Raw genomic sequence first — 18968 nt, 5'->3', positions numbered from 1 at the left:
GGAGACATTTCGTCCCTCTTTTCATTCTGTGGAGCTTTTTGCCTTCCAGCCAGCGAAATGCGGCAGAGTACGGCCGGTAAACGATTCACAAACCACGATTTAGTGCCGTTAAGACGATTTCTTTAAACATTGTCGTAGCTGAAGGAATTTAGTTTCGTCTTAAATCGTCTCAATCAGCAATGTTCACAGACATCTCAAATAGGAAAAAATTCATTACCCAGGTACGAAGGTTGTAAAACAAACTTTCCACAGTTTGTGTCAGGTTGATCTTTTCGTCTGATAGCACTGCGTAAGTATTTTGTCTATGAGGTACCGCAAGTAGTGTTCCTATAGCTGTGGGAATCATTGGTTGAAAACGAGTTTAATACCAATGGGTACAGTACTGCTAAATATTTTAAATGATTACTAACCTAAGTCTGAGTTCATCCGCAAACTGAGGCGAATTAATAATATTGAAACTAGACTGTGTATCGTTTTCTTCCTTGAGTGGGCATTCGAAGGCGTTTACACATACGTATACAATACTATGAATACTTCGAACGCTACAGTTACCGTTGCTCTCATAAACTACTTATGTTTTTTAATTCTTCTGGGTCTTCAGCGTGAAATATGTGTTGTATACACAGTCTTAGAGCAAAAAATTGACCGCCGAGTCGTTCACGTAAGGTGGGCAATACAGTCGTGCTCCTCTCAGAATCCTATGTCCGGCAATATGCTCGATCTGGCAACATTGTAGACTGCGGCACTTCCCAGAGGAAGTCTTGACTTCAGTCTTAGTAATTTATTCTTGACTATGCCCGTAGTCTTGAGGTAAAACGCGAGACTAGCTAATACGACGTCTGGTAACTAAAAGCGCACGTCGACAAAGTTATTATCGCCCCTTTCCTCTCGGTGCTGAAGCTATGAGTGTAATTCAAGCGAATCTACAGTATATTTCGCTTTCCGTCACACTGGTAATAACAGTTTATGGTCAGCGACTAAGTGTAAGGTCAATGAGTCGGATGCGAGTTTTGCAACTGTGAAATACTTCCCTACATTATAGAAGCGAATATTAAATTTGAACTAATATTGCGAAAATTTTGTACTTGGATAGCTTAGAATGAAAATGTTTCTGTTTATTGCATAGGAAAACAATTGATTTTCTAAAACATTGTCTGTCATACACAACTTGAAACAGGTCACGTCGACCAAATCATATGGAAGAACTGACAGCGACGTATATCGGAAGGCAGTAAGATCTCTTGCCTTTTGGTTTGGCAGTACTGGATAGCCATTTCTAGGCGCAAGTAAATGAAGAAAGGCAGTGCGTTTTTGTTATCAAGTAACGTCTTCATCAACTTCTTTAGTTTTAATGTAATCTACGAGTAATTTACTGATGTTTGATATTAACATGAAAAGGATTCGTAGACAGGGAAAGAACCTGTTCTTGGGAAACTACTTCTTTAGTGACCAAAAGGCATCACATGATCTTCAAGTACAGTGTTCCAGCAGCGGTATGAAGAAAATTATATTAATAATGACAGTAATAATTGAATTATCCGGTAACTTCACACTTCCCAGTGGATTCTCTCGAACTAAGAAATTTGCTGAATTTGTGAAAATTTCAAAATGGCTTCACAACGAGCCTATGATGCCTAGAAGAGTCTTTACATCCTGTTGACATAAGTATAGCATAATCTCCGCTTCAGAAGCTTGCTTCTACTTAACCATTTAATAGACTCGCCTTTTTTTCCACGGTGACTAATTTTGTAAGCTAAGCACATCATCTGTTACAGCACACTCCTGGGGCTGGGAAATGTGGTCACAATGGTCTGACGGAACTAACTATCACAGGTGCAATGCGTGGGTTCAGGCATTTACTTTTAAGAGGCACAAACAGACTTACTTTACCCCTGATAACATCAAGAGAAAGACGTTATAATCCAGAATCCGCATTAAACAACACGTTCCTTCATTACCATCTGGGCAGAGCCGGTTTACGTTGGGAAATGACATAGCGGAAGTCATGGTAAACAGAAATATAGTCCCCAGTAAACCTACTTACATTAGAAAATTTTATTTTATTTGATGAACCGATAGTCATTTAAAGGAACAGTGCTGTTATTTTACTTGTACTTGATTGAACTAGAGACGTTGAAAAATTTGGTGCTGGACTGTGATTCGAATTCGTATCTCCTCTTTAGAGGATCTGAATCTCTCGGAACAGTATAGTTCAATCACTTCGTTCCTTTTCTCAAGACTGCAATCTTCTCTAGGTCTCCTCCAAAGGTAAGTATGTAGGGTCGAATCCTGATCCAGTACAAAAATATTCATAATTTCATTTCAAGCCCTATTACATGCACACCGGCCTGTTAGTGAAAATTAACGTAAATTTTTAATGTCGGTTCATGTGTTGCCAACAATCGCAATACTTGTCGTTATTTCTGCTCAAACATGCACACGTCTTACTATTGGTGAGTAAGCAACTGATACTTAAGCTATATTCGTGGATGCACGGTAGGTGTGCAGTTCGATTGTCACTCAGGCACAAACTTTGTATCCTTAATTTGGATTCAAACACCTAGCAGCTGGTAAGAAAAACCGTTACGAAACATTTGATTTTACTTAGTTAATAATCCGATTACGTGTTGGGTTCGTATCTCAGTCACAAAACTTCACATCATGCACTTCATCTTTAAATGCATGCACACTTTGTTACTTCAGAATAGAAGTATATCAGACATCTTTCGTGGTTAATTAACAGGGACGAAAGCGTCTTGACAGAAGTCTCGGTTTGTTACAAAAATTGTTGGCTTTTATTTTCAAGCTTAGATTTGGTTACTGGTATTAGCAAAAATTTCGGTAATTCATGACTCTTCATGGCCAGACATCAATATGATATGATTAGATTACATTACATTAGATTAATTCATGTTTCATAGATCATGAACACGATATTTCGTAAGGATGTGGAACGTGTCATTTTAATGAATGACTTCTTCACATACCATGAATCAATTTCTTTACAATTTTTTACTCTTTCTCTAATTTTTATCTCTCTCTCTCTCTCTCTCTCTCTATCTCTCTCTCTCTCTGTCACACACACACACACACACACACACACACACACACACACACACACACATTCTTTTTTTTTATTTTTATTTGTTTGTTGTGCTCGACTATCGGAGAGGCACGAAAAAGTCTGTGAATGAATTTCTTAGTTTTGAGTACACTTACGAAAGAAATATAAAAACAACTATGAGAGTTAGTGATATATGATGCTTAGTATGCAGTCAGTTCTGAGTATTGTTAGTAACTACGCTCCAGTCCCTAAACCTAGTTACAGAAATACGAATCAAACGCATTACGTATTCCAAGCCGTTGCAGCCGCGACTTGGAGACACCAGTTATGGTCACTTCCCGGCCCGCTATAAGATCACGTCGGTTCGTATTCTACCTGCTGGTATTGTAACTGAGATTTGGCAACAAGGCTATGTATGTTTGGCAACTCTGTGATCGACGAGTTACTTCCTGGTGTGCACGGAATTAAGCCTCAAAGTTCACTTGATTTTACCTGTCATTTCCATTGAATAATCTGAGTTATTATCGCTTGAAGTGTAACAAAAGATTGTAAATTTACGGTTTTCAGTCCAGGAAAGTCGTTGCTCGTGGAAATCGCAACTAATCTCGTCCTTCAAATAGCGGTTTACGAGTACTAGCCACTAGTGGTCTCGTAAGAGGAAGCTGAGACTCATACTGCTTCGCCAGCTCTGTGGTAACGTGCTGACCTGTGAAGAAGCACCTGTTATGGTTCGCAGTTCCAGTCTCACTAAGTGTAGCGTTTTTATCCCTTCTGTGAAAGAACTACAAACAGCCAGATCAAACATCGATAAGGAAAAATCCAAGAAAATACTTTCGACTCATAGTGCAATGGTGAAAAACGTACAATGCTGCACAACGGGTAACACCTCTTTCCGCTGCTGACAAGCAAATTTTGGGTTTCTAAGAATACATAACTTTATTTATGAAATGCCACATTTGCATACATCTTGAGTATGACACAGCATACCAATTAAACACAGACCCAATCAAAATGTAAGTGAGTAGTATTTTACCAATTCGTGACGATAGTGGCACGCTTGTGTTCAGATACTTAGTTTTATTAAAACAGACTTTCGTCGTAAGGTTATCGTGGGTAGTTTTATTTCATTTTTTATAATACTGCTCACATTTTTCATAAGGTTTCCTTTAATGTTGTTAAAACAATAGTAAATATGAGAGAGAAATTAATCATCAATGATATATGCGAATTCTCTGATGTTATCTATAACAGTCTGAAAATGCACATACAGTTTATTGATTACATGCATGTAGAAAACTTGTTCTGAGTTAAAGCTCTCAAACAAGGTTTGCATAAGAATGAAATGCCACTACCAGACGACAGCTAATGTAGAAAATACTTTTCCGACGTATTTTGGCACGATTCGATCTACCCATACATAAAACAAAAGTTTCGAGATGAATCTACTGTCTGGCTGTCTGTTAAACCTGAAATTAACAAAATGTCGCAGAAGTTAGCCCTTTTTCCACATACGACTATTTTGGGTTGAGAAGTAAAGGGAATTATGTTACAAGTTCCATTAGATTGATAATTTTAGCAGACAGCAGAATTGTGTTTTAAAAAACATAACAGTGAATGTACTCTAACTCGCGACACTTTATCTACCGTGCGCGATATTTACCATTACGCTACTAGCCGACATGTGTCTAGGACACCTCCAGAAGTCAACAACATTTCCACCACAACTTCTTCATTCCACAGCGCTGTGGGATTATGCATATGGCCAGGTCAATACTTATGAGAGACAAACAGTTATACCTTTTCTTTTGCACTGCACGACGTTTTCAACAAACAGATAGAGTAGCTCAAGTGGAAAGGAACACTTCATATTTAAATTTCTGCATCCTACACTGTTGGAAGTTCTGTGTTGGTGGCAGTTACATGATTTTATTTTGGTGAATGTATGTACTGGGTAGTCGGGGCAGCTAGTTCATGGTGATTCGGTCAACCAAGTAAATGAATTTACTGAATATGATGCAATTTGATACAGGGAGTCGTGTGTCAGAATTCTCAGCCAGTGTGGCACAATGGCGTTATGATAGAAAAATGAGCCACTGAGAATAGGATTTGGTGGTCTGTTGGGCTGATAAAAGGTTCATAAATCTATGCTCTTGGTTCGATTCCAACTTCGGTCAGTGATTTTAGATAGGGATCTCTTCTGGCTACACCAAGTAAAGAAGATATAATGGCATTGTGGTCTGAAACTCACATTAAAAATTATATTCCTTCTCTACCAAGTAGACGTTAGGTTGAGCCACAACAAAGTCTGCAGCGGCGACTTGTAGAAACTCTATCACCTGTAACCTTTCTTATACTAGTTAATTATTTCTAGTGACGAAAGAAACGTTATGTTGGTCGCAGGACACTTATTCCATCTTTTATCTGAGATTCTGTATGTCGATAAAATTGGTTCTGAACTGGGAACGCAACTCAGACCGCCCTTAACGCGGAATTTGTTCCCTTCGTGACATTACAGCTCGACTACAATTTGTTGTTTGTTCAGAACTGCAGATTCCTCAACATCTCCACATATTGCGCGGGAATGGGTTCGAATCCTGGCTCGGCACTAAATATTTCATTATGTATTATCAAGATCTAGCATGAGAACACCTATCTGCTGGTGGATAATAATTTAGATTTTTAATGTATTTTCATTCGTTGTCAAGACTAACGATATTTGACGTATTTGACTCCCAGTGAGACACAGAACTATTTGCGAGATCATTTTAATTTCTAGATGTTATTCCGGTGGAGAAAAATTCGGTAGCTGACATCTCTTTGCGTGTAGTCGACAACGATATCTGTGCGGCTCTATTCCCAATCAGCACTGAACTCTTCGTCATATTATTTCTAGTTCAAACATGCTCACATGTCGCTGCTGGTGCAACAAACCTATACATGACGTTCGTTTTCTCTATAATATAACAGCGATAGGTGCCGGGTTGGAGTCCTCGGAAGGAAAAAATTAATGTTTCGTCTCGTCATTTCAGTTAAAACATCTAGCTACTACCGAGAAAATGCGATATGTCACAGTTGATTGTGCTTCGATATCTATCTTATTAGGTTCTGGGTTCGAATCCCTGTCCAACACAAAGCCTTACCTCACGGCATTTCAAGTAAGTTACTTGTTAAGAAGCAATATTTAACATCTCTCGTACTTCGTTAACAGGGACAATAGGTGCTGGGTAGGAATTCACGTCCGTTAAAAATGTTTGCGCTATGTAATTTAAAGTTGATATTTGCTAATTAATACTGTTTAAAATGGAGGTATATCACTCTCTGTATGCCTAATCGGGAATGACTGTTAGTTTCCGTCAGTCACGAAATCTTTGCTTAGTCTGCATGACCTGGGTTTGAATTTATATGCAGAAGGAGACGGTTCGTCGTGTCATTTGAAGTTCATACATATTCTCAACTAGCTGCTCGTGAATAACTTAAATTTTTAATGCCATTTTGTGTTAAATAATAAGTACGGTATGTTACTTTGAAGCGGAAATCATGAATATGACGAACGTACTACGTGTATTACCTATCTGACGTAATAATGAGAGTGGTAACATTTCAGGTATGTCATTTATTGTAATAAATGTGAGATTACAAGCGTTAAGGACAGTCTTACCTGTGATAAGGTGTTCCCTGATATTTGTAGTATCGTAGTATTACTTTACATCTAGAGTTATTGTGATACAGAGTAGTGTTTTCTAATGGTGACTTGTTGGAACCGTTTTCAATAGTCAAACGACTGTACCAAGGAGCGATTAGAGGACCTGCTAGACAGCTGCGTTATGTGGGTTGTATGCGAATCAGGCGAAATGCAATTCTGATCGTTCGGATACTTTTGAGCATGACTGTACATGATTTATACCTTTGTTCTATATCTGCCGCAGACAATAACCTTTATAGCACTCCTCGTTAGTAAAATAGCGCACAGCAGCCTGTTCATTGCAACAATATCTTAATTAATTTCTGCGACTATGACTTAATATACTGATAGTTCTGTAATATCGACACCTGTCAGCACCTGCTTCCATTGGACTGTGAATTATTACGTTGTTCTTGAAGTCTATGGGTATTTCACTTGTGTCATCCGTCGTGCACGCATGACGGATGAATTTTTTCATGGCTGACTTTCCCAAAGCTATCGGTGATGCACGACTGGATAACACAGTTGGATGAGCATTTGCTTCTATAAGGCGATGTTTCAGGACCGAAAAACGGTGTGGGATACCGTTTGAATCTGCTACGAAACTTCAACCATGTTTTTCTGCTTGATGATTGATGAGTTATGATTCCAGGTATCCTTCAAGTACACTTTTGTTGCAGCAAAGAACACTGTCAAGTTCAGTGTAGAACAACAAAGCAGCTAGATGATCATCTTAGATCAGTTATGCTTAACATAATCTGTAGTGTCGTTGGGCACGACACTCACTCTAACACAAGTACAGACGGCGTTCCACTGAAGAAGTACCAGATCCATATTTGAGTATAATTACTTGTGACGGGTGAAGCAACGTTGCTACTGAACTGCAGTGTAGATTACAACTCAGGGCTGGACTCCGACTGATAAGCCAGGAGGCTCGGAGGGTGCCTGGCTCAGAGCTGTCCGAAGAACTCCCTGCTGGAGGTTGAGGAACGACTTGAGTGCTCAGCAGGCGGAGGAATATCCACAGGCGCCACGTGACCAGCGGACACAAGCCAGTTTCCACGATACCAGAACCACAGAAACTATTGCGCAATGCTAATAAATGATGTTGGCGCTCCTGGTGGTGCATGCTAGCATTCAGCTTGTCAACAAATTGTGTCCGTAACATGTGATGTACAAGTAAGGCGCTAAACAGTCTCTGTATAAAGACGCGCCTGTGGGCCGGCGGTTAACTTCCCGCAGGACGCAGATGTTGCGCCGGAAGCACAAGCGATCGGCGACGGTGATGTACTACAGCACTATACTTCGTAGTCAAGAGATGGATCTGTGGATAACAATATTTTGATGATAGGTCTACGATAATCTACCATCATCGCCTTGTCAAATAGATGTTTTAAGGGTAAACACGTTAATTGCAGGTGTAGAGACTATTTTTACTAAATTAAGAGTTTTGATTACATTGCAAATTACGTTCCTCTGACAGTCACTCGTTGAAAAGAGTAATACGAGAGGGTACTGAAACTTATGCTTCCGAATTTTTTATGTGAAACCTCTTAAAACTTTTTAAATAAAACTAAAATTATTAACATTATACATCTTTATTCTCCATGTCTACACATCTGTTGCCCTCTACGGCTAGAGGGCTCGGAATTGTAGCGTGTAACATGGCGGTGTGCAACATAGCTATGTCGGTGCTGGAGGAACAGTGTGATGTAATCGAGCTTCGAATTTCGAGAGTTCGTTCACATATGGAGAATCCTCCTTTTCAGCTTGACGGTGCCAGACATTAGAGCTGTGACATCTGCCGCAAAATCAAATGGCTCTGAGCACTATGGGACTTAACATCTTAGGTCATCAGTCCCCTACAACTGAGAACTACTAAAACGTAGCTAACCTACGGACATCACACACATCCATGCCCGAGGCAGGATTCGAACCTGCGATTGTAGCGGTCGCTCGGCTCCAGACTGTAGCGCCTAGAACCGCTAGACAACTCAAGCCGGCCATCTGCCACAATTCGACGCCTTGGATTCACTGTCACCGATCATGCTCCGTACAGTCCCGACTTGGCTCCGTCATATTTTCATCTCTTTCGAAGACTTTGCTGCGCTAGTGCTGAAGCGGTGCAAGCAGAGGTGAGATCTCTTGTTGGGGGAATTGTGTTCACCACCGGGGTACCTGTGTTGAGAAATAAATATGTAGCCGGCCGCGGTGGCCAAGCGGTTCTAGGCGCTTCAGTCCGTAACCGCGCGACTGCTGCGGTCGCAGGTTCGAATCCTGCCTCGGGCATGGATGTGTGTGATGTCCTTAGGTTAGTTACGTTTAAGTAGTTCTAAGTTCGAGGCATTGCTTTTCAGTATGCAGTCTTAATAATGTTAATGGGCGCTACAGGTGACTGGGACGTTAACGCTTGGTCGCTGTGTGCTGCAGCTGCCTGGAGAGCGAGGACACGGTGACTGTGCACGACGGTGCCAGCCCCGCATCGCCGAGCGCGGCGGTCGCGTGCGCCGAGGCGTCGCAGCTGGAGGTGCTGTCCACGGGCTCTCACCTCTACGTGGAGCTTTCGGCTCGTGCGCGCTGGCCCGCGCAGGGCTTCCGCGCCACCTTCCACTTCCAGGAGGGACCGGAGGGTCAAGGCGGCACTGCCAGAGGTCAACCACACTTTTGCATTGTTTGTCCAAACGAAGAACGCATGTATCTCAGATAGCCTGTACATAGGGTCGTATGTTTTTCCAATCGGCAGTATTTTGGAACGTATGTTTTTGAGGTGGATAGTAACTTCATATTACGAAGTGACTTATGCACTCCCCAGCTTTAGGTTTGCTAGTCAATAGAGTAAATCTTAACTTGGAACAACAGTTGTGCTGAGCAGTTATCAGAAATAACCGGTCTTTCCAGCACTTTGTCTGAACACATCTCAATGATGATCTTAGAGATCTACAGCCAACGCATTCTAATACATTCGTCATACAATCATTGTAAATATATTTGCTTTCAAAGATTTGTTTCAAATCAGGAACAGCGTTATCCACAATCGTATTAATAAAATCCGAATATGGGAGGTAAAACGGTAGCATAGGTCGTACATTCTTGCAGATCGATTGCAGCTACTGTGTAGCTATCTTCAGTGAAATCACATCCAAGTCATGGTGACTCAACGTAAATAAATTCGGATATGGTACTACACACATATGGTACTAGCCATCTTTCGGCTAATGGTACAGTAATCTCTTGAGATATTCAAGGAAGAATAGGCAGTATCAGTTGCAATTTTTTTATTTATTTTTGACGCGTTTCACCCCCACAGAAGCATCAGCAGGCATCGGGTAAAAACACTCGATGACAATTATACAGGAAGTCCCGCAGTCACCAAAAATGGCACGTCATCCAATAAAATTTACAAGACACGTCCACCGGGTAAAAACATTCGAGGACCACAAGAGTACACAACGTCCCACAATCACCGATGACATGCAATTTTTGGTCTCAGTACTTAACCTGCAGCTAGCTTTATGAGACAAGGATATTTCCCCGAGACCAGGGAGGTCCGCTGTCTGCACTACTCATAAAAGTCTAACAGAGTGAAAATATCTTCCGTTAGTTGCAGTGATGAAAGGAACGAAGATGAGAGTTTAACGTGCCGTCGATAGAGACATCATTAGAGACAGAGTTGCTAGTGATCAGGCATCACTCCAACGCAGCTGCGCGCTGCAGTGCATTCAAGACATATTCTAAAATTTCATGTATGTTGTCCTTCGAAAAGCTACTGAAAGGTCAGTTTGACCAGCAAAATCTTGTGAGCGAATGTGGTTAGTTGCTCACGAAGAAACGAAACACATAAAATTAAACTTTGACTCGGGAATGTATGGCTAGGTGAATACTCCGATATATTAAACTGTGCTGTACCGGGACCCACATTCGAAAATTGTTCCGTTTTGCAGGCAAAACAACTTCAAGCTGCATTTGACAGTGTCTCTGTATGCTGACAAATGTCCTGGTTCGATCATTTCAGCACACGATTGACGGCGTTAAGAAGTGTCATACCTGTCCGGTCTTTGTATCTGACCATTATAAGAGGATATTTTCACAACGCTATTTCTCAGAAGTAAATTGTTTCTGGGGATTCAAAACATTTGGTCCACTTTATCACAGTTGGCTTTTTAGACATCCCATCACGTTCACAGTTCGCGTTTAACATCGTTAATAGTTACGGCAACGGCAAGTGTCGGTATGGATGCAGTTATGTCTATACTGTAGGCGCGTCCATTGACGAATAACTGCCTAACGTAAAATTAATACTTGTGTGCCCTATAGAAGTTGTTTGATTTTATATCTTAGTTCCCTAATATTTTTCTATTCCACTTCTTTCTTTTTAAACGGGCGATCTAATGATGTCATGGTAATAAGTCGAAACCGGTAACTGAACCATTTAAACTACCTTAGACTGATATACGTAAGAAAAACTGTACAAAAGTATAAGTGTTTCCAGAAGACAGTATGACTAACCTGCGTAAAAAAGTATTTTTTCTCATTATTCACTGTAAAGATTCCCTGATGGCTAGTTTAGATCAGTTCGTAACATCAAATGTCTTACATTTGTCAGAATCCTGACAATAAGCCTCTAAGGAGAAACTCCTTGTGCGAGGTCGCAGAAGACCAGCGATGTTTCGGCATTCGATGCCCCACACACCGTCTACTATCCAACCACGATATTGGCTACAAATAGCAAGAGTGGGCGGTGCTGGAGGTATCCAATGGTAAGCATAGCAAGAGGTTACAGAGCGTAGTTGTTCTGCTTAGTCGTCGAGTATTTCACAAGAGTGCTACAGTGCTAGTGGTGTTGATACAAAGCAGAGCAATGGCAACAGTTGCCGAAGTTGACATTTCGTCGTAAGGGAACCCAAGGAATTTCACACAGTGACAAGAAGTGGCAGATGACATATGAGCGTTTCTAAAAGATGAATCAGTGAACTGTGTGGTATCGTGTACCCACGAGTGTGCAGACAATGTACATGGGGAGTATTATGATGACGATACGTGCTTAACAACTGAAATTGGTACTGAAACAGATGTCGAGCTATGTAGTTCATCATCCCTGTCTGACAGGGAGCCACAAATCCCGTCATCATTGAAACGCAGTAAAAGAATCGTTGTCCAAGGAGCCGATACTAAACGTAATTACGTAGATGGAACGTCATCTACAGCATGGTATTTACATTTTTAGAATTAAATTATGAATTTGTAAGGTGAAATGTTAACATTTTTATGGCTCTTTTTATGTATCTGTGAAACTTAGACAGTTTACATCGTATACATGATAGTGGCCTATTACGTTACGCACATCAAACTTCGGGCGACATAGATTAAAGTGATTTCAAAGGAAGCATTGGATAGTTGCATAACTTCAAAGAGTGCTGCGAATTTGCATGACGTAAGACAATAAAATTTCAAACAAAGCGTCAACTTGACGATGCACAACAACCTTCAGAATCGGCCCGAAGATTTCTAAATGACATAAAAAAACTTATCCCATTGTTTAGTAAGAAATTTGTTTCCAACTCTGACCAATCTGGATTTGAAGAGAAAGTGCATGTAAGAGGAATCTTGGAAATTAGAGGTACCAAGAGAGATCTACGAAGCTAACAACAATGCTTTAACGCATTCGTATACAGTTATGCGGACTGTTAACCTGTATGATAAATTGCCTGGGAAGTTATTATTGCGTTGCGAAAAGCTGAAGGTGCTGTGCCCTCCTACGACTTTTATTGGTGTGCATAGCCTTGCAAGGGCAGTAGGGAATATTTACGTCACAGCACAAACAAGAGTAGAAAAATGGGCATAAGAGAACTACCACTATGATATGACCGCCGCTTTTAGTCAATAGCTAGTCAAAATTACTTGTTTTTGCTTGATTCCTGACTTGCGTGTAGAAATAATACCCCTTTTGAGCAAAGTATTCCTCCTGAAAAGCCGGCCGCAGTGGTCTAGCGGTTCTAGGCGCTCAGTCTGGAACCGCGCGACCGCTACGGTCGCAGGTTCGAATCCTGCCTCGGGCATGGATGTGTGTGATGTCCTTAGGTTAGTTAGGTTTAAGTAGTTCTAAGTTCTAGGGGACTTATGACCACAGATGTTGAGTCCCATAATGCTCAGAGCCACTTGAACCATTTTGAACCTCCTGAAAAGTGTGTGGCATTGCAATTCATACCACCTGTAACCACAGGACGAACTCGGCCTCTGGATGTTTTTTTCGTGCCTATAGAACATATTATCGCAATACCTTCAGCTACGACTTAAAACATAGACAATTACACGATAAGCTTCACGACAGACTGTTTAGCTTTCGGTTGCATGCCATCACATTCCATCAGCTCTCGTCACCCTCCAACACATGATTCTACATGCGTTCTTTGAGACTGGATTCCTAGGTGAACGTCCTACACGTTTTGTAACTCCCAAGGAGTTCGCCTTCGATCTTCATGGTGGGAAACTTTGTGAACACTGTGGTGCCTCATTTGGCGTTAATGGTGCAAGCTGATGGTTTATTTTGTACATTTCTTGGCTGTTGACCTTGTCTGTTTCGTGAAGTGTGATACATACGTCCTATAGAAAGATGATCTATGCACCTCCCGGACACTCATTTTCTGTAGCCTTCTTAATGCACATTGTGACTTATTAGCAGGTAATATTTTTCCTGTCATAGTTGTTAACACTTTCAACTGAGTCTTACTAGAGACTGAACTAGCAACCTCCCACTCAAAGGCTGTTTTGTTAGTTTCAGTTGGTCCCTGTAACTTCTTCTTCATCCGACAATGCCGTTCCACGTACAGTAAAGCCAAATAAATCATTGGGTCATGTTATAAAGTTAGATCTTCTGCATAAAAATCTAAGAATTTTGCACAGTGTTTAACTGGCTAGGTGGCCTGTACTTGCACTACAGTTGAGGAGGAGAAAATCAAACTGATAATAATGCCAGGATCTAATTTCTCTACTAGCCGTAAATGAATCGTTGTGAAGCTACAAGCATGAAATAATACCCACTGACTGGCCAACTACGCAAATGCATTTGAGTGTGGTTAGCAGTGCATCCACCACTGTTGCACGTACTGATCTACAGCCCCGGCGTCTGGAATTTTTTTATACAAAAGGTGATTTCGTGATGGTGATACAAACAGTCTAGGATGATAGAGAAGGTATCAATTTGTGGTAAGGGTCCCTGTACTGGAAACGGATGAGTCGAAGGTTATAAGCGAAAACCGTTCTGGTACCTTTGACAGTGGGACACAAGTACTGGTACTGTTGTTGCTGAGACTGAATGGTAGGCATCTTTCATATGTGGTAGAACGAACCAAAAAAAAGAAAAATGTCCTGTGAAAATGGGTTCTAAAATTTATGCCTCGAGAGCTGTGGAACTTGTCCAATTGAGATTTGTTTCAGACTAGCGAAGATAAAAAAAGTGCTCATAGCTCCTCAGATAAGCATTTTGGAGCCCAGGTTCAGTAGACATTTTCTTCTTGTTTTGATTCATGCCGCCACCTCTGAAAGGTGCCTACCCTACAGTACTAGCAACAACGGTAATAGTAGCTGTGTTTCACTGTAAGAGTTGTCACAACGATTTTCTCTTATAACTGTCAACTCGTTCGTTCCCGGTACAGGAAATCCTACCTCAGAATTATACAGCTTTCCATCTCTAAAGACAAGTTTGTAACACGATCACGGAATCATCCTCTATACAAGGTGTTCGAAAATTTCCTTCACAAACTACTAGGAGTTGCAAAGGGGAGTGTATAATATTTCGAGCAGAAACCCGTGTCCGGAAACCTATCGTTTTCTTTCTACGACGGTTTCAACTCAGATGTTGAACTAATCCACTTCTGCTTGAGAAATTGAATTAGGCTTGACGAAATACAATTATTAGGTCACTATTACAAAGGATATGTAACAAAACATTCATTATCACTTAAGCATGTTGGTTTGCATTAATTCTTAAATATTATGTTGTGTACGCACAGCATCTACATCTACATGGATACTCTGCAAAACACATTTAAGCGCATGGCAGAGGGTTCATCGAACCACCTTCACAATCCTCTATTATTCCCACCTCCTATAGCGCGCGGAAAGAATGAACACCTATATCTTTCCGTACGAGCTCTGATTCCCCTTATTTTATCGTGGTGATCGTTCGCCCTATATAGGTCGGTGTCAACAAAATATTTTCGCATTCGGAGGAGAAAGTTGGTGATTGGAATTTCGTGAGAAGATTACGTCGCAACGAAAAACGCCTTTCTTTTAATGATTTCCAGCCCAAATCCCGTATCATTTCTGTGACAATCTCTCCCATATTTCGTGATAATACAAAACGTGCTGCCTTTCTTTGAACGTTTTCGATGTACAGCCTTTGGTTGGCCTTCCCCACAACATTTTCTATGTGTTCTTTCCAATTTAAGTTGTTCGTAATTGTAATCCCTAGGTATTTATTTGAATTTACAGCTTTTAGATTAGACTGATTTATCATGTAACCGAAGTTTGAGTTCCTTTTAGTACTCACGTGGATGACCTCACACTTTTCGTTATTTAGGGTCAAATGCCACTTTTCGCACCATTCCGATAGCTTTTCTAAATCGTTTTGCACTTTGTTTTAAATCCTCTGATGACTTTATTAGTCGATAAACGACAGCATCATCTGCAAACAACCGAAGACGGCTGCTCAAATTGTTTCCCAAATCGTTTATATAGATAAGGAACAGCAAAAGGCCTTTTATATAGATAAGGAACAGCAAAAGGCCTTTTATATAGATAAGGAACAGCAAAGGGCCTATAACACTACCTTGGGGAACTCGATGACTTTCGTCAATTACTACGAACTGTGACCTCTCTGACAGGAATCACAAATCCAGTCACATGACTGAGACGATATTCCATAAGCACGCAATTTTACTACGAGCCGCTTGTGTGGTACAGTGTCAAAAGCCTTCCGGAAATCCAGGAATGCGGAATCGATCTGAAATCCCTTGTCAATACCACTTCATGAGGTAGTTGTGTTTCACACGAACGATGTTCTTTAAACCCATGTTGGCTGTGTGTCAATAGACCGTTTCCTTCGAGGTAATTCAATGTTCGAACATAATATATGTTCTAAAATCCTGCTGCATATCGACGTTAACGATATGGGCGTGTAATTTTGTGGATTATTCCTACTACCTTTCTTGAATATTGGTGTGACCTGTGCAACTTTGCAGTCTTTGCGTATGGATCTTTAGTCGCCCGAACGGTTGTATATTATTGTTAAGTATGTAGCTAATGCATCAGCATACTCCGAAAGCAACCTAATTGGTATACAGTCTGGACTAGAAAACTTGCTTTTATTAAATGTTATGAGTTGCTTCACTACTCCGAGAATATTTACTTCTACGTTACTCATGCTGGCAGCTGTTCTCGATTCGAATTCTGGAATATTTACTTCGTCTTCTTTTGTGAAGGCGTTTCGGAAGGCTGATGGGTTCTTCCTTGTTTGGGAATAATGTAAACTAGTAATGTTTAAATTTCAATATAAATAAATGTACTAAAGTGATAAATGGATGTTTCGTTAGGTTTCATTTCAGATTGTTACCTAATAACTGTACTGCATTACGCCTAATTAAATAGCTCAAGCACAAGTGGAGGAGTTAAACATCTGAATTTAAGCCGTCGTAGAACGGAAACGGTCCGATTCCGGAAATAGGTTCCTATTTAAAATATTAGGTACTGTCTCCCCTCTGTAAATCGTAGAAGTTTGTGACGGGTATTTTCAAACACCTGTAAAGTTCGCCTAGCTTTACTCCTTCAGCAGAAACCATTATCTTCAGCTGATTTAATTGGTAACTGCGACACTTTGTACGTTATTTTAAACTCATATATTTGGGCGCGGACAGATTGGTTTTCGTTTTGTGGCCGCAACTCAACAGCGGTGCATTCCAGAACTAACGTTATTTGAATTATTTTTTCGATTCATTGTCTTTTAACATCATCTGTCCTTATTAAGACGTAGATTTCTCCACTCTACATGTTAAAGTCAAGAATTATTCGTGCACATGCCGGGTGATCAAAAAGTCAGTATAAATTTGAAAACTTAATAAACCACGGAATAATGTAGATAGAGAGGTAAAAATTGACACACATGCTTAGAATGACATGGAGTTTTATTAGAACAAAAAAAATACAAAGTTCACAAAATTTCCGACAGATGGCGCTGGACAGCAAAATGTCAGTGACTGCGCATGACAATCTTGTATAAAAGGAGCTGTAATGAGAGAGAGAGAGAATCAGCTGCGCCAGCAGTCGCAGCATGTTGACGTTACCTGAAAAGGCGCTTTTAGTGAAGCTGTATTATCAGAATGGGGAATGTGCTATTTCAGCGTTACGATCATATCGCCATAGGAAGGGGATTCGAACGGGTAAAGGTCCGTTGACAAATGCAGCTGTGGCGAGAATGATTTCGAAGTTCGAAGCCACGGGTTGTTTAGACGATAGACCCCGTAGTGGCCAACAGAGCACAAGCCGTAATGCTGCTGAGACAGTTCAGGAAGAAATGGAGACTGTAGTGGGTTCGTCTATGAACAGGGAAGTCAGCGCTCGTGCAATCACACGTCGCACCGGCATTTCATACACTACTGTTTGCTTGGCACTTAGGCGTACCCTCCGATGCTTTCCGTACAAAATCCATCGGCATCATGATTTAGTGAAGCGGAGGGCATTTGCGGTGTGGGCGTTTCAAAAGATGGCGGAAGATGACGATTGGTCGAGTAACCTGTTGAGGACCGACGAAGCTCATTTCACGCTCCGAGGGTCTGTCAACGCCCACAACTGCAGAATTTGGGCTACCGCAAATCCTAGAACTGTCGTGGAAACTCCATTGCACGACGAGAAAGTCACGGTAAGGGGTTGGGTTTACCACATCTTCCGTTATCGGGCTTTTTTTCTTCGAGGAAATGCGTGATTCTGGTTTTGTAACTGCTACCGTCACGGGTGAGAGGTACGCCGATATGTTACAGAATCGCATCATCCCCAGCCTGGCTGATAAACACCTGTTGGAACGGACGATGTTTATGCAGGATGGCGCTCCACCCCATATTGCTAGACGCGTGAAAGATCTCTTGCGCCCGTTGTTTGGTGATGATCGTGTGCTCAGCCGCCACTTTCGTCACGCTTGCCTCCTAGGTCCCCAGACCTCAGTCCGTGCGATTATTGGCCTTGGGGTTACCTGAAGTCGCAAGTGTATCGTGATCGACCGACATCTCTAGGGATTCTGAAAGACAACATCCGACGCCAATGCCTCACCATAACTCCGGACATGCTTTACAGTGCTCATCATCTTTGCTTTGTCTTAATTTTTTATGCTATTTATTGCTATTCTGATCATATGAATCGCCATCTGTCTGACACTTTTGAACTTTTGTATTTTTTTTTTGTTCTAATAAAACCCCATGTCATTCCAAGCATGAGTGTCAATTTGTATCTCTCTATCTACATTATTCCGTGATTTATTCAGTTTTCAAATTTATACTGACTTAATGATCACCCGGTGTATCATTTATCGTTGTTAGAACATTTCTAGTGCCGCTGATACTGAACGCGCCGCGTGTCTCACAGACGCTGCTGAGCCAGTGACGGCGCAGTGCGGTGCGACGATCAGCAGCGACGGCGCCAGGAGCGGCACGGTGGGGGCGCCGGCGGGCCGCGCTGCGCACGCGCGCTGCCGCTTCGACTTCGAGGCGCGCGGCAGGCAGCGGGTGCGGCTGCAGCTCAGCGGCCTGCAGTCGCCGGCGGAGAGCGCACGGTGAGTCCGCGGCGGTCGCACTCTCCTCATAAGACTTGACGTGAAAACGTCATTAAAGGGGGGGGGGGGCGACATAAAGTGATGGTGAAATCTCGTGAAACACTGTTAGTTGCGTGTTCCACAGATCATAATCATGATAAACGTTATCTTCACTAGGCAATAGTTGTAATAGTTCTAGCTCTTTAATGAAGAAACTTCTGATGAGCACGACAAGAAGCTTACAACAGGATTTACTTGAATAGGAACCCTGAAAATAATACAACTACGCTATTGCTCTTATATACGTTGGCGTTGTTTTAACAAAATCACGCAGACACGAAGGTTCACAGGCTTCCCATAGCAATTTCTCTTAGAAGCTGCATTTAGAGAATCATATTTAGCTGAAGACTAACTCCCATTAAAATTCT

At 41.4% G+C, this 18968-nt stretch overlaps 1 protein-coding gene across 1 annotated transcript in view; it reads left to right on the top strand.

The window, feature by feature from the left end:
• The window catches only part of LOC126235378 (suppressor of lurcher protein 1-like), a 375544-nt gene that overhangs the window by 306972 nt on the left and 49604 nt on the right, over positions 1–18968 (top strand). The window contains exons 8-9 of the mRNA XM_049944101.1: positions 9177–9397; positions 18375–18561. Of these exons, the coding sequence (XP_049800058.1) occupies positions 9177–9397; positions 18375–18561 (408 nt within the window). The remainder of the gene's footprint in view (positions 1–9176; positions 9398–18374; positions 18562–18968) is intronic.

The sequence above is a fragment of the Schistocerca nitens genome, chromosome 2 (genome assembly GCF_023898315.1).
Source record: "Schistocerca nitens isolate TAMUIC-IGC-003100 chromosome 2, iqSchNite1.1, whole genome shotgun sequence".
Classification (NCBI taxonomy): Eukaryota; Metazoa; Arthropoda; class Insecta; order Orthoptera; family Acrididae; genus Schistocerca; species Schistocerca nitens.
Note: the sequence above shows the minus strand (reverse complement) of the source record. Positions and strands in the feature narration are given on the sequence as shown.